This window comes from Carassius auratus, unplaced genomic scaffold (genome assembly GCF_003368295.1).
Source record: "Carassius auratus strain Wakin unplaced genomic scaffold, ASM336829v1 scaf_tig00048982, whole genome shotgun sequence".
Taxonomy (NCBI): Eukaryota; Metazoa; Chordata; class Actinopteri; order Cypriniformes; family Cyprinidae; genus Carassius; species Carassius auratus.
In genome coordinates, this window is record NW_020527099.1 from 47,380 (window position 1) to 62,500 (window position 15,121).

The 15,121-nt window shown below is 36.7% G+C and overlaps 1 protein-coding gene across 1 annotated transcript in view; it reads left to right on the plus strand.

Moving 5' to 3' along the window:
* Positions 1-3,688: 3,688 nt before the first annotated feature.
* The window catches only part of LOC113089264 (cysteine-rich motor neuron 1 protein-like), a gene marked incomplete at its 3' end in the record, with an annotated part of 20,410 nt that continues 8,977 nt past the window's right edge, over positions 3,689-15,121 (plus strand). The window contains exon 1 of the mRNA XM_026255968.1: positions 3,689-4,092. Within this exon, the coding sequence (XP_026111753.1) occupies positions 3,873-4,092 (220 nt within the window). The remainder of the gene's footprint in view (positions 4,093-15,121) is intronic.

The window sequence follows — 15,121 nt, forward strand, 5'->3', positions numbered from 1 at the left end:
TATAAGTTCAATAAAAAAAGATTTTGGTTTCTGTTTGGTTTTATAAGCTAATTTGTATTATTTGGTTAACATGTTTGTATGAGCCAAGTATTTTTCGTTCTCTATAAATGCAATTTAAAAAAAGAGGGAGCAAGAGCAATTCACAAACACAGGACCCTACAAATATTTATGTTTATCTATATTATCGAATTATCTAATATTATTATTATTGTTGTTATTAATCGTGAATAAATCTAAAGCTTTTGAGACTATTATTTTGTGTTATTGAATTTGTCATGAAGATTTGACCATTTCTTCCTTTTATGCAGGCTTACTAAATAATCTTGATATAAAAAAGGGAGGGGGGTGCCCCTTTTCAGTTTCAGCACATGCCCCTCAAAAGGTCTGTGCACGGCCCTGGTATTACTGCATTCAAACTTCCAAACTGACTCAAATGATTCACGCTCCGAACTCCCGAACTGATTCAAATAATTCACGATCCCCAAACTGACTCAAATGATTCGCGAACTCGCTTTGAACTCCCGAACTGACTCAAATGAATCGCGTTCCCCAAACGGACTCAAATGATTCGCGATTCCACTTTGAACTCCCGAACTGACTCAAATGATTCGCGAGCCCGCTCCGAACTCCCGAACTGATTCAAATGATTTGCGATCCCCAAACTGACTCAAATGATTCGCGAACCCGGTTTGAACTCCCGAACTGATTCAAATGATTCGCGAACCCTATACGAACTCTCGAATTTATTCAAATGATCCGCGAAGCCGCTCCAGACTCCTGAATTGATTCAAATGATTTGCGATCCCCAAACTGACTCAATGATTCACGAACCCGCTCCGAACTCCCGAACTGACTCAAATGATTCACGCTCCATACTCCGAACTAGGAAGAATTAGGAAGCGTGCATTGTGAAGGGCGCTCTGAAAAGCGGCAGCGAAGGCAAAGGATTAAAACCTCTATTAAAACAGATGTCCAAATGACATGTGCGTACCGGCCCACTTACAGCACTGCTTCTAACGTTCCAAATGTTTTAATGCATTGAGAGCGGTTCATCTTGTTGTTTTAGCATTATAAGAGCATTCCATTTTATAAACTTTATGAAAACTTTATGTCTTAATGTTTTGTTGTTTGTTTTTTTAATGTCCAGTTATTTTTTAATCTATTAAAACTAACATACTTTTTGGTTATATGAATGTTTTGAATTTTGAAAACATGATACATTTGAATGTTCTCAAGGTTTATTTTTAATAAAAGTTTTTTTATTGGCTATACAAACAATAAAGAAATATTCCCTATTATCATTTTGAAATGATGTTACAATGTTACATTTCAGTGTCCTCTCAACATTTAAAACAGCTTAATCATTAATAAAATGTCAAGATTTCTTGGTTATGCAAATGTTAGGAATATTCCATTTCATAATTTTAAAAAATATAATTTATGAAAACATTTTTTTTTTTATGTATTAAGACTATTTCATCTTGGTTACTCAAACAGAGAAATGTTTCATTTGATCGTCTTGAAACATGATGAGAATGTTCCATTTCAATGTCTTCGTCAACATTTAAAACACCCATTCTTTTTATACATAGAGATTTTTTTTTTTGTAAAGAACTATTGTCGTTTTGAAAATGTAATACGAAAATTCTATTGTTACTGAAAAACTTATATTGTTATTCAGCTTAGTTCTGAGAATGCACAAATGACATAAGGACATTCTGAGAACATGCTTCCTCTCAGCATTACGAGAATGTATATCAAATATTAATCATGCCATAGTTTTTAACTGGAAGTTCCCTGTGATCTGGGTATAAAGTACTATTTTCTTAATAATTACATCACTGATGAATCATTCACAATAATGAGTTAATGCAGTCCATAGAGTCAGCTTTCCCTTTACACTGTTGAAGACTTACACAGAACTGATCAAAACCTGTATGAGATAAACTACTAATACTTTATAAACAGGTTGCTGTCTTATAACTGCATTTACACATACATGTATGCATTTAGTGACTTACAAAAAGGAGCAGGACAAAGAAGACACAAAGAGGTGTTTTTTGCATGCAATGCTAAGTTTATTTGATTTCATCCAGACAGAAATGAACGCCAACACATCTTTTTGCTGTTTGCAACTTAAAAAGCCTCCAAGTGTGATGATGCATCATCGTTTTGAGTCCAGAACAACCCTCTCTGAACTGCGATGACAGAGATGATGTGTTTCTAAAAACACCAGCAGCAGTTTGACTTCCACACAGAGACGTGAAGCGGTTCAGAGTCACAGGAAAACAACAGCACTCGCTTCCCACCAAGAGCAGTGATTGATCTGATGTCCGTTGGGTGAAAGTTTAAGCATTCAGAGAGAGAATGTACAAGACAAATCACAGTTTTAATGAGGATCGGTATCTTCGAACGCTGAGCTCTGCATTCTTCAGCTTCTGATTTAGTTTGTTCACTACATGAAGCGTCTCGTTACAAGAACTTACAGTAGAAACAGACGTGTTTATGGTCTCTGTGTTGGTGAGAAACGGCTTTTGATGCGTTCAAAGCGCGCTGGGAAGACGGCGATTGTTTTTCTCAGTGTGAGAGCGGATGATTTGAAGTTATTTCTGTGTGAGTTTTTCCTGCTTGCACAATCTCCTGGCACACATGGCCCTGCACTGGGGGTAAACGCCTGAGATTTATGGGTGAATGTTTCAAATAAAGCACTGCTTGACAATGAGAAACCACATCACTGCACGGCTTTCATTCAGAGTCCAAATAACAATAATTCACCTAAAGAAATCATGCAAAATGTAGCTTGCATTGCATTCTGTTATGTGCACAGAAACACAGAGCTTGTGTAAAGTACATGCATAAAATAACAAGACGACCTGCTGCATTTAACAAGATGTGCAATGAGTTAAATGCATAATTGTAAATGTAAAAGAAATTGAAGAAGCAATCCTGCGACCTGATGAACACTAAATAACTGCATGTTTAGAATCAAAAACACCTGCGCTATAAAGACAAGCCTCAGTTTTAATAATAATTTGCATATTGTTGGGTCTATTCAGTGCATGATACATTGTGTTTACTGTGACCGTGCTCTTTTAGTTTCATTGATATACTATTGTAAGATTTGTTAATGTGTTAAACAGCCCTCACGGGAAGACATTTGTCCTCCGTTGTTCCTCCATAACAGGCTCCTGTGCTCTCTGACCCTGTGACCTTTGACACAGAGGTGGAAACTTGACCCTCAACATCATCAGAGCAGAGGTCAGAGGTCGTGTGTGTGTGTGTGTGTGCTGTAACACTCCAGTCTCTCCTGTAGCCTGATAACTGGACGTCATGCATTAGTGAGGTGTGTGTGGAAGCGTCTCTTCTCAAACCCTCAACTTATCTCAGTACAAGAGCTAGAAAACCTGTGATGGAAACTCTGAGTAATAAAGACTTACACAATAAAATATTCCACTTCTATAGCCTTTTCAGTACATTTAAAGAATTGGTTCAGGTGAATTATTAAAAATAATGGCAGAAATAAAACAATGCACTGCAGTGTTTCTGTGCATATAAACAGAGAAACTTAAAAGCAACAATCTGCTGATTAAAGTAGCTGATGTTTCATTCATCTGTTTGTGCTGAGCTTGTGATTGGACGAGCTCCGCGTCGGTCATCGTCAGGGGGCGTGGCTTTGATATCGCTCTCGCTGGAGAACGTGTGTTTGAGACTCAGTTTGATTCACGAACAGAGTCATCATCATCATCACTGTAACAGCTTTACGAACACCTTTCACTCACTGAACACGTGCATGGTTGAAAGTGTGTGGGAAGTTTTCTGAGCATTGTATATTTGGATCTGCGCGTGTGTGGACTTCATCAGAGCGCGTCACGATGTGTCTCCGGAGCTGGTCGAGGGTCTTCAGTGCACTGCTGCTGCTGGGCTTCTGCTCTCGGGTCATCGGGGCTCATGAATGCGAGCACTGCTCCAGACTGGAGCTCGAGCTGTGCGGCGGACCGGACTGGACTCTGGGCTTCTGCGGATCCGGACTCACCTGCGCGGCGCTCAACAGAACCGGACCGGCGCGCGCACCCGAGACAGGTGTCTGCAGAGGTCAGTGGCGCGCGCGCTGAATGCAGGCTTATCATCACAGAACAGAACAGACAGGATTGCATTCGTGCAGTGTTGGGGAAGGCTACTTTGGAAATGTAAAAGGTTACAGATTACAACCCTACTGAAAAAAACGAAGAAAACTAAATCAATAGAAACCGTCACAGAATTTCTAATGGTTTCCACTACACATACCATTATAAAACATAAACTTTTAACAGTGTAGTGTCTTATTTGGGACATATTCCATTAGGATTTATTGGTTTCAACAAGCCACCAATAGAAGGCATCCAATTACTAGTTGAGACCTTCCATTAAAACCAGTAAAACCATTACAAACTCTCTGATCATGGTATTGCCTTTAAAATACTACAGTATATATGTCTAAAAAAACATGGTATTGCCACAGTTACTTGTCCAAAATACTTTTGTATTGCCATAGTTTTGCCATAGATATATGTCTTAAATGCTTTCCATATCCAGAAAATAATACCATGGTACTTTCAGAACTTTTTGCACTTCAGTTCACAATTCCTTTTCTGTTCCAGTGAGGTTTATAATGTCCAAATTGTGACGTAATCAAGAATAATCAAAGCTATTCATGAGATTTGCTCGGTCAATGTGAATCTAGGTTTACCATTCCAATCTTAATTCTCATTCAGTTCGTAACTCATTGATTTAATAATAATAATAACTGCACAAGATGATTTGGCTCATGATGATTTGATCTCTGATGTGATGTTAGGCTCATATCCGAGAGTTTAGTCAGGAGAAGGTTGTAACGGCAGGCTGGAGCTGGACTTTCTCCAGGTCTAAACACTGGGATTGAGTGAAAGCAGAAGTCTTTCTGAGGGAAGGTTCCGGAGCTCAATTAGCCCTCGTCTTCATCTTCCTCCTGTGGGGTCAGGGGTTCATCCCGAGGGGTCAAGGCCTTGATTGGGTTCTATTTACTGGCCAGCGTTGGGGTTAATTCCTTCACAAATGATCCACAACGAGTCCGACTTATGTTTTTTGTTCAACTGCTTACACAGTTACACAGCTTTTTTACTTTACACACAAATCCAAAACTCGCACAATGCAGAACGCCTCACATCTTTTGCAAAACTAAGTGCTGTATTCAAATCTCACAAACACATCTCAAAAGCAAATATTTGCAAATATATTAATTCCTGTTAGATGTGTGTGTGCTACATAGAGAATCACGTCTTGTGTTTCGCAAAATTGTTTTATGAAACCGAAAACTGAGTCAAAGACTGAGAATGAGTGTGTGTTTTTGCAGATTTGGAGCGTGTTTCTGCTGTTTGAGTGTCAGCTTTCAGAAACTGTGTGATTTAGTGTGTAAATGTTGAAAATAACTGTAAAAGATGCTGTGATTTAGTTTGTCTGCGTGATCTCGATCCTAAAATCAACCCCTGAGTTGCATCCAAGTGCTCCTAAATAAAAAGCCTTTTGCTTTTCAGGTTCAGATATTCTCGGTGTGGTCAGTTTTTAAAGGGGACTAAATGCAGATTTCCCAGCCACTGATTAACATGCATCTCTTTAGGATAGTAATACATTATTCATGATTGTCATCATTAATTACTTCTTCCCTCCCATTAGCACAGAAATTAATGAGGCTATTTCTATTCTGACATGGCCGAAGGCGAATGGAAGACGTGAAAATGAAAAGAGATTGGTGAATATTGTACAGTATATCAGTCTTTTTTTGGGGGGTACATCCATTGGTCACATGCTCTTGAAAGTAAATGTTCTAGACTAGTCTTTGATGGTTCCTTGAAGAACCTTGGAACATCCATAGAACCTTTCCATTGTTCTTCAAAAGGTTCTTCTTCAACACTATTTGAAAAAAAATAATAATTCGATTTTGTTGATGTACTGTCAGAATATTTGGACTGCATTTATGGATTTGTTGGACAAAACTAATGATAATTTTCTGCAGTTTATTCTGATCTGCAAACAAAACCTGCAAATATGCTAATTAACAACCTGTACATCATCAGTACTGCCCATTTAAAGCTGCAGTGTATTATTTCAGCACAACTAGCGTCTCCAAACAGAATAATGACTGTTTTCAAACAGGTTTCCCAACTGGTCCAATGTGAATCTATCTTAGCAGTTCAATCATTTCGAGCGCCTGTTTAGTCTTTTCTATCAGACGTCTGAAAGACTTTCCTCTGAGGTCAGTCTCCTCTCTCGGTCTGGTCACCATGTTCTTCTCTTTGCCTTTTTATACTGATAAAATATCAGCCTCCCACATTTGACCCGTAACTATTATATACAAGAAACAACAATATTGAGAAGGGCGCAACGTGTGCAATCAATCTCCTTGAAACTGATTAAACTAGTTATCATGTGGACTTTAGATAACAACACTAGACCAGACTGTTTTTATTTGAGACTAATCTGAATTCAGCAAGTGTGTTTCCAGGAAAACAAAATAGTCGTAGAAGACCTTTGATAATACCATGGTACTTTTTTGGTTCTTTCAGTCGGTGGAAACACCTTTACTCTATTTTGTTATTTTAATTTCCATTTCCATTTCCAAAATCTTATAGTACTGCCTTGGCACGTTTCCAAAAACATGGTATTGCTCCCCAAATACTACAGTATTTTTATGGTACTGCTCCCAAAATACTATAGTCTTGCCATAGTGCCATGACCAGTACACCATTGTTTGAACACTGATTTTTTACTTAGTAGAGACACTTTTACACTTATTTTGACACCCAATTTGTTGCCATGATGTTTATAATGTCAAAATGTCAAGTAATCCAAAATGAGACTTTAGACTGCTGTTTTTATTAGAGACCAAGTAAGTTCCCCATGTTTTTTCATCTTTCTGGATTTTCTAGTTCGATCCAGACTCTGTTTGGTAAACCTGTGCACATAAACACAAACCACTCTGTGATCGCCAGACGTGAACAGATGTGCCTCGTGGGCGCCAGTGTTCAGGGTCATGTGAAAATATGAAAATATCCTCACAGAAAGTATTCGTACGGAAAAGACGTTGGCGGAGCGGATCATTCTGAGGTGACAGGAAATAATAGGGAAAGTTTTGGCTGGGTGTCCAACGGCTGGTTTTAAAAGCCTGTTTGTGATGGCGTGGGTTTCCACAAATGGGAAGTTTCTGTGCCAAATGCACCAATATCTGGCTGCTTTGTTTCAGTGCTCAGTCATGTCTAAGAATGAGGTTAATATACGAGCCTGTTTGGGCCTTATAATAAATCAGAAAACACATTATACCTCATTTGTTTTTCCTAGATGACAATGAGATCAGTGGGAGAGTTGAGCTGATATCCACATCTAATAGCACTGTAGGTTTCTATTTCTCTCTCTTTTAGAATGGTAATGGATCTCTACCCCCAAATACTACAGTGTTTCCATGATATTGCTCCTAAAATACTGTAGTTTTTCAATGGTGCATGTCCAAAAACATGACATTGCCCAAAAATACTGTAGTTTTCCATGGTTCATGTCCAAAAACATAGTATTGCCCAAAAATACTGTAGTTTTTCCATGGTGTATGCCCAAAAACATGATATTGCCCAAAAATACTGAAGTATTTCCATGGTGGATGTCCAAAATATGGTATTACCCAAAAATACTCTAGTATTTCCATGGTGCATGTCCAAAAACATGGTATTGCCCAAAAATACTGAAGTATTTCCATGGTGGATGTCCAAAATATGGTATTACCCAAAAATACTGTAGTATTTCCATGGTGCATGTCCAAAAACATGGTATTGCCCAAAAATACTGAAGTATTTCCATGGTGGATGTCCAAAAACATGATATTGCCCAAAAATACTGTAGTATTTCCATGGTGCATGTCCAAAAACATGATATTGCCCAAAAATACTGTAGTATTTCCATGGTGCATGTCCAAAAACATGATATTGCCCAAAAATACTGAAGTATTTCCATGGTGGATGTCCAAAATATGGTATTACCCAAAAATACTGTAGTATTTCCATGGTGCATGTCCAAAAACATGGTATTGCCCAAAAATACTGTAGTATTTCCATGGTGCATGTCCAAAAACATGATATTGCCCAAAAATACTGTAGTATTTCCATGGTGCATGTCCAAAAACATGATATTGCCCAAAAATACTGAAGTATTTCCATGGTGGATGTCCAAAATATGGTATTACCCAAAAATACTGTAGTATTTCCATGGTGCATGTCCAAAAACATGGTATTGCCCAAAAATACTGAAGTATTTCCATGGTGCATGTCCAAAAACATGGTATTATCCAAAAATACTGAAGTATTTCCATGGTGGATGTCCAAAATATGGTATTACCCAAAAATACTGTAGTATTTCCATGGTGCATGTCCAAAAACATGATATTGCCCAAAAATACTGAAGTATTTCCATGGTGGATGTCCAAAATATGGTATTACCCAAAAATACTGTAGTATTTCCATGGTGCATGTCCAAAAACATGATATTGCCCAAAAATACTGAAGTATTTCCATGGTGCATGTCCAAAAACATGATATTGCCCAAAAATACTGAAGTATTTCCATGGTGGATGTCCAAAATATGGTATTACCCAAAAATACTGTAGTATTTCCATGGTGCATGTCCAAAAACATGGTATTGCCCAAAAATACTGAAGTATTTCCATGGTGCATGTCCAAAAACATGGTATTATCCAAAAATAATGTAGCATTCCCATGGTGCATGTCCAAAAACATGGTATTACCCAAAAAATACTGTAGTATTTCCATGGTGCATGTCCAAAAACATGGTATTATCCAAAAATACTGTAGTATTTCAATGGTGGATGTCCAGAAACATGGTATTACCCCAAGATATTGTAGTTTCACCATATTGCATGTCCAAAGCATAGTATTGCCCCTAAAATACTATAGAATTATCATGGAAAAGGCCCCAAAATAACTGTACTTTCCAAAAATACTATAGTTTTGCTATGGTAATGTTTAAAGCATGGTATTGCTCTCCAAATACTATAGTATTGCTATCGCACCTGTCCATAAGCATTGTAAAGTCCCCAAAGTACCACAGTATTACCATAATACATGTCCAAAAACATGGTATTGCCCCCAAAATACTATAGTATTGCCATGCTAATGCCCCAAAACGCGGTATTGGGAAATATCAGGAAACACATTACACCTCAGTTGTTCTTCTAGACAAAAATGAGATCAGTGGAAGAAATGAGCTAATAAGCACATCTACTATTACTTTAGGTCTGATTTTACTTATCCTCAGGACTGTTAGAGTAGAAACGCATCTCTGCTGTGTCTCCTGAGCAGTTTTATTCTGCTTTGTTTGGGGAGCGTTTGTGAGCCAATCCCCAGGAGAGCATCATGGGGGAACGTTCGTAGGAGCTGCCGAAGCCACTTTGTCTTTGTTTATTCACATGCAGCAGGCTGGGGGGTCTTCAGCTAGAACCTGCATCTGATGTAGATACTCCAGACGTATTTAACACACATGCGGATGGCAGAGGAATAACATAGAGATGCATGTGAGACTCCAGGAGAGCTCACGAGAAACCTGAAGCAGTGAAAGTTAGAGAGACTGGAGCTGTTTCTACTATTACTCCGAGGTTGCTCTTTCTGGGCTCCTTTATGTTTTAGTCAAGTGGTTTTATTGTCAGTATTTATTGTCAGATCAGTTTACAGGACTAAGCAAGTTTATTATCATTAACTAAAAAGTAAAATTAAAACCATTAAAAATATGTTTCTTGAAACTTTTTTTTTTTAACAAATGTAAAAAAGGGGGAAAAAATAAAAGAAACTTTATTTTATTTAATCTCTTTTTTCATTTAGTTTAATTAAAATAACGAAAACTAGATTACCTAAAACAAAAAGCTATGTAAATATTTTAAAAAATAAATAAAAATGACTCAAACTCAGTAAAATTAAAATTAAATTAATAAAATTAAGGTGAAACTTAAAAAAATTGTCTAAATCAAAATATTAACAAAAATATAATAGCATATTGAGCTTAGTAGTGTTATTTTAGAATTATTTATTAAAAATCATACTATTTATTAACTTTATATTAAATATTTGTTTTATTAATTTTATTCTTATTAAAATAATTGGTATTTGTTATATTTTCAGTATCAATTTAGTTTTAATTTAGGCTTTATTAATATATTTGTGCTTTTTTAAATTCAATTTATCTTTCATTTATTATTAAATGAATTATTTAATTATTTCTCCTCAGGATTTTTAGTTTAGTATTAGTTATTTTAGTACTTCACCTTAAATATATTCATTTGCTTGTTGGCAAGGAAAAAATAAAATAAAATTTTTCTTCTATTTTAATTCGAAGTTCGAAAATTTATCTCGAACTAAATAAAATAAAGCCAGTAAATAAATATTTAAATAAATGACAAAAACATAATAAAATTACTTATAATTTAACTAAAATGAAAAACAGAAAATCTAAAATGTAATTCAGAAAATTAACAGAAACTATAATAGTATATCAGTGATACTGACATAGCATTATATTTACTACTTATCAATGCTATTTTATTATTTATTCTAAAATATTAAAGTATATTTTCATATTTTGAATTAGCTTTTTGTTTTAAAAATATTTTTTTTTATGAATTATTATTCTTTTAAAAGCTTTTAAAAAATAGATTTTGCTCTCCAAATATTTCTGCAGCACAGAAGCAGTCTTGAGTCTCTGGGATATATTTGTAGAAATATACAACAATACGTTGTATGGGTCAAAATTATACATTTTCTTTTATGCCAAAAATCATTAGGATATTTCACATGACCCCTTTAAACAAATATATTTTGCCCTCCATAAAATACACCATCTAAAATAAACAGTATTTAGCATTTAAATAAACAGAAACTTTTATTAGATTTGATTAGTATCAGCACAATAATCTTTTTATTGCCTTTTGTTTAATTGCGTCGGGAACACGTCCCAAAGCAGACAAGCACGCAGCTCTTGTGGCATGTGTTTTAAAAGGTTAATAATACTTGATATATCTTTTCATAAACCATCGTGTCACAGTGTTTATGTTCAGCACAAAGTTATTTAAACATAGATTAATTTAAATTCATTCAACCAGAAATGTGTCCAAGTTTACATTCGAGTAAGTGGCGATTAATATGCCGCATTAATCACCGCTAGCCTGCGTTTGACCTGTATACCTCTGTTTCTCAGCTTCTCGCCGTCACGATCGCAGGTTTGTGGGTCCCGTGAACCCGGCGTGTGTGTTTTCTGGCTGTAATCTGACAGCCGACGGCTGTGTTTGTTCGTCTCAGAGCTGCGATGATCACTTCACGTACAACAACCGGAGTCAGTGCCAGCGAGCCGCAGGTTACACAGCGTTTCCAGCGCATTCACACTGAACACAACACTAATCTCCATGATGGTGACTCTTAATAGTTCAGCATATAAAGATATTCCATAAAAGCTCTTGGCCTCTGTTCCGCTCATGATCTCATGTAAACTAGAAGGCTTTGAGTTTGCATGCAAACGCACAGTTTTGTGAAACATTTGTAAAGGCATGCAACATTTCTCAAAGAAACACAAAACTGTTGTGAGGGAGTTTGGCTCATTGTTGCTCTTCACGTGAACTGTACAGAACATTGATGATAAACCAGGGCTTACCCCGAAGAAAGCCACACGGGGCGGTGCGACTGAGCTGCTTTGTTCTGCGCTGACTAGCATCAAAAGTCTCTGAACAGAGTGTGCACTGTGGAGTTTTCCATGAGTAAACCCTGCTTGTCAACACACACTCCTCTGCCTGCGAGCGCACGACGGAGGAAGACTGTGTCCCGGTGCAAAGAACACGTCCACAAAGAGCCGCTTCACTTTCATGAACGAGTGTCTGAGATCTCAGATATATGCATTGTTTACTAACGGCCCTTCTGCGCTTATAAAACCAATTTCCTCTGACCCTGAAGGGTGTGTGTGTGTGTGTGTGTGTGTGTGTGTATGTGTGTGTGTGTGTGTGTGTGTGTCTGTGTCTGTGTGTGAGGGTGTGTGTCTGTGTGTGTGTGTGTGTGGGGGGGGGGGTTCGAGGATTTGTGTGTGTGTGTGTGTGTGAGGGTGTGTGTGTGTGAGATGTGTGATGTGTGTGTGTGTCTGTGTGTGTCTGTGTCTGTGTGTGAGGGTGTGTGTCTGTGTGTGTGTGTGTGAGTGTGTGTGTGTGTGTGTGTGTGTGAGGGTGTGTGTGTGTGTGTGTGTGTGTGTCTGTATCTGTGTATGTGTGTGTGTGAGGGTGTGTGTGTGTGTGTGTGTGTCTGTATCTGTGTGTGTGTGTGTGTGTGTTTGTGTTTGTGTGTATGTGTGTGTGGGGGGGGGGTTCGAGGGTGTGTGTGTGTGTGTGAGGGTGGGTGTGTGTGTGTGTGTGTGTGTGTGTGTCTGTGTGTGAGGGTGTGTGTGTGTGTGTGTGTGTGTGTGTGTGTGTGTGTGTGTGTGTGTATCCGCTGGCCAGATGTGATGTTAGTGTTGCCCGTGACACATTGAGCTATTTTCAGGAGTAAATACATCGCCTTAAATGAAGGCTTTGTGTCTTTGTGTGACAGGCGTGAGAGATTTCTCCCGTCAGCAGCGAGTAACTAATTATCCCCGACTGAGACATAAATAATGGCACATGCATTAGCCGCTGATTTACTGATTGTGATCAGGCTTTTATTTGAATGACAATAACAGCTCGGATTGCTTCGACCTCGGATGCTCTTTACTGAATCAGTCTGCGTAAATCTGAACATGCAGCTTTATCTGAGCACACTTTGAGATGTTGTTGAGATCAATTCTGTCCCTGCAGCACAGAAGCAGCATCAGTGTCTCAGACGGATATTTGGAGAAATACACAACAATACACTGTATGAGTCACAATTATACATTTCTCTTTTATGACAGAAATCATTCGGATATTAAGTAAAGATCATGTTCATGAAGATATTTAGTAAATCTCCTACTGTAAATATATCAGAACTTAATGTTTGATCAGTAATATGCATTGCTAAGAACTTCATCTGAACAACTTTAAAGATGATTTTCTCAATATTTAGATTTTTTTGCTCCCTCAGATTCCAGATTCTCAAATAGTTGTATCTCAGACAAATATTGTCCTCCGAACAAACCACACATCAATTTGTGTAAGAGTCATTCATTCAGCGTCGCTTTCTTCCGTGACAATATTCAGAGAGGAAGTCGATCAATGTGAGCTTTGTGTGAAGCGGAGCTAAAGAAAACCCTTCAGTACAGATACTGTATTTATTCAGCGGTTCCTATGAGCTGCATACACACTGGCTCTATTCTCTGCCTCTTTGTGGCTTTAAATAACCTAGTAGTGTTAATTAATAGTCTCTGTGACCCAGAAGCCCATGCAGACAGGCAGCATGAGTTTGTTTTATTTTCCTTCTGATTAAAGAAGAACACAAAACTTCTCACAAATGCTTATCAAAGGCAAAAATGCTATGAAATGCATCATATATTGGATTTCATTCAGCACATAAGATGCAAGGCATTTTAATAGCACAATAAAAATACAATAAACATGCACAATCAGAAAAAAAAATCTAATAAATACAATATATGTCTTGAGATAATAGTTAAATAACTTATTTGAGGAGAGTGCACTGAAGAGTTTTAAAGCATGAACAGAAAATACTGTCACTAAAAGACATTATTGCTCTTTATTTATAGTGGAGCATTCTTTCTTTGATAAGGACTGTTAGATAAAGTACATCAATGAGCGATAGTAAGATTTGTGCAGCTGTCTTTGCATTTGTTAGAAGTATGTTTGTGTTTTATTTCCACACATCCTGAAGTCAGCAGTGTTTCGGTGTAGTAGCTCCTGTAATAGCAACACAGCAGAGAAACTCAGTATCCCACTTTTCTTTTCCTGAACGGCGTCCAAAATAGACCCTGGAGGATCCCAGCGTCTCCAGAGCCGTATCAGAGCTTTATATTCCCGACCGCACACAATGAGGGAATTACTAACACAATGCAGTCGATGAGGAGAGTGTTCACGAGAGGATGAGTGATGCCGATGAAGGAACAGAGATCAGATCAAAAGAAGGTTTCAGTGTTTCCCACAGGATCATGTGAGACTAAGGTGGACTTCTGTCCGTCTAAGACGGGTGTGGAAGAAGATTTTGTGCATTTCACAGATAAATGCATCATCAATCTTGTGCACTTTGACAGCAAAACTAGGAGCTTCACTGACCAAATTAAACAGATTAAAAAACATTCACATCACATGCACACTGGAGTAATTAATAATAATAATAATAATAATATTTATTATCATGTCCTAGGAATAATAATAATAATAATAATTATTATTATTATTATTATTATTATTATTATTATTATTATTATTATTATTATTATTATTATTATTATTATATTATCAGTGGTGTAATTAATAATACAAAAAATTATATAATTGTATATTATACTGCTGTCCTAGGAATAATAATAATTATTATTATTATTATTATTATTATTATTATTATTGTTGTTGTTGTTGTTGCTATTATTATATCACTTGTGTAATTAATAAAAATAATAATAATAATATAATTGTATATTATATTGCTGCTCTAGGAATAATAATAATAATATAATTATGATATAATATAATTATAATTATAATTTATTGAAAAAAATATATATTTAAATTATTTATTGATTGATTTGAACATTTTTACATTACAATAGTAAAATTAGAATATTTAGCCGAGAGAGCTGTACGTTTCTGTCACAACTGGATTACAAATGTGTCTCATGTCAGTTCCAGTGAAATGCTGTAATCTTCATGTCTTCGTATCTACTTATTTAATTCAATTTAAACTGCTTTTTGGGATTTGGTTACTAAGCCATATGGTGATTTTGTGGTTTCATTGATGGATGCTTTGGCAAAATACCATGTTGGAGATTTTATTTTCAATTAATTTTGAAATCAAGTTAATTAATGGGAAGCACTGTACTCTGCTCTAAAATTTGAATTTTTGAGAATTGAAATTTTTTAAATTTGCATTCCCTTGTAAAACGTTTGCATTTCCCA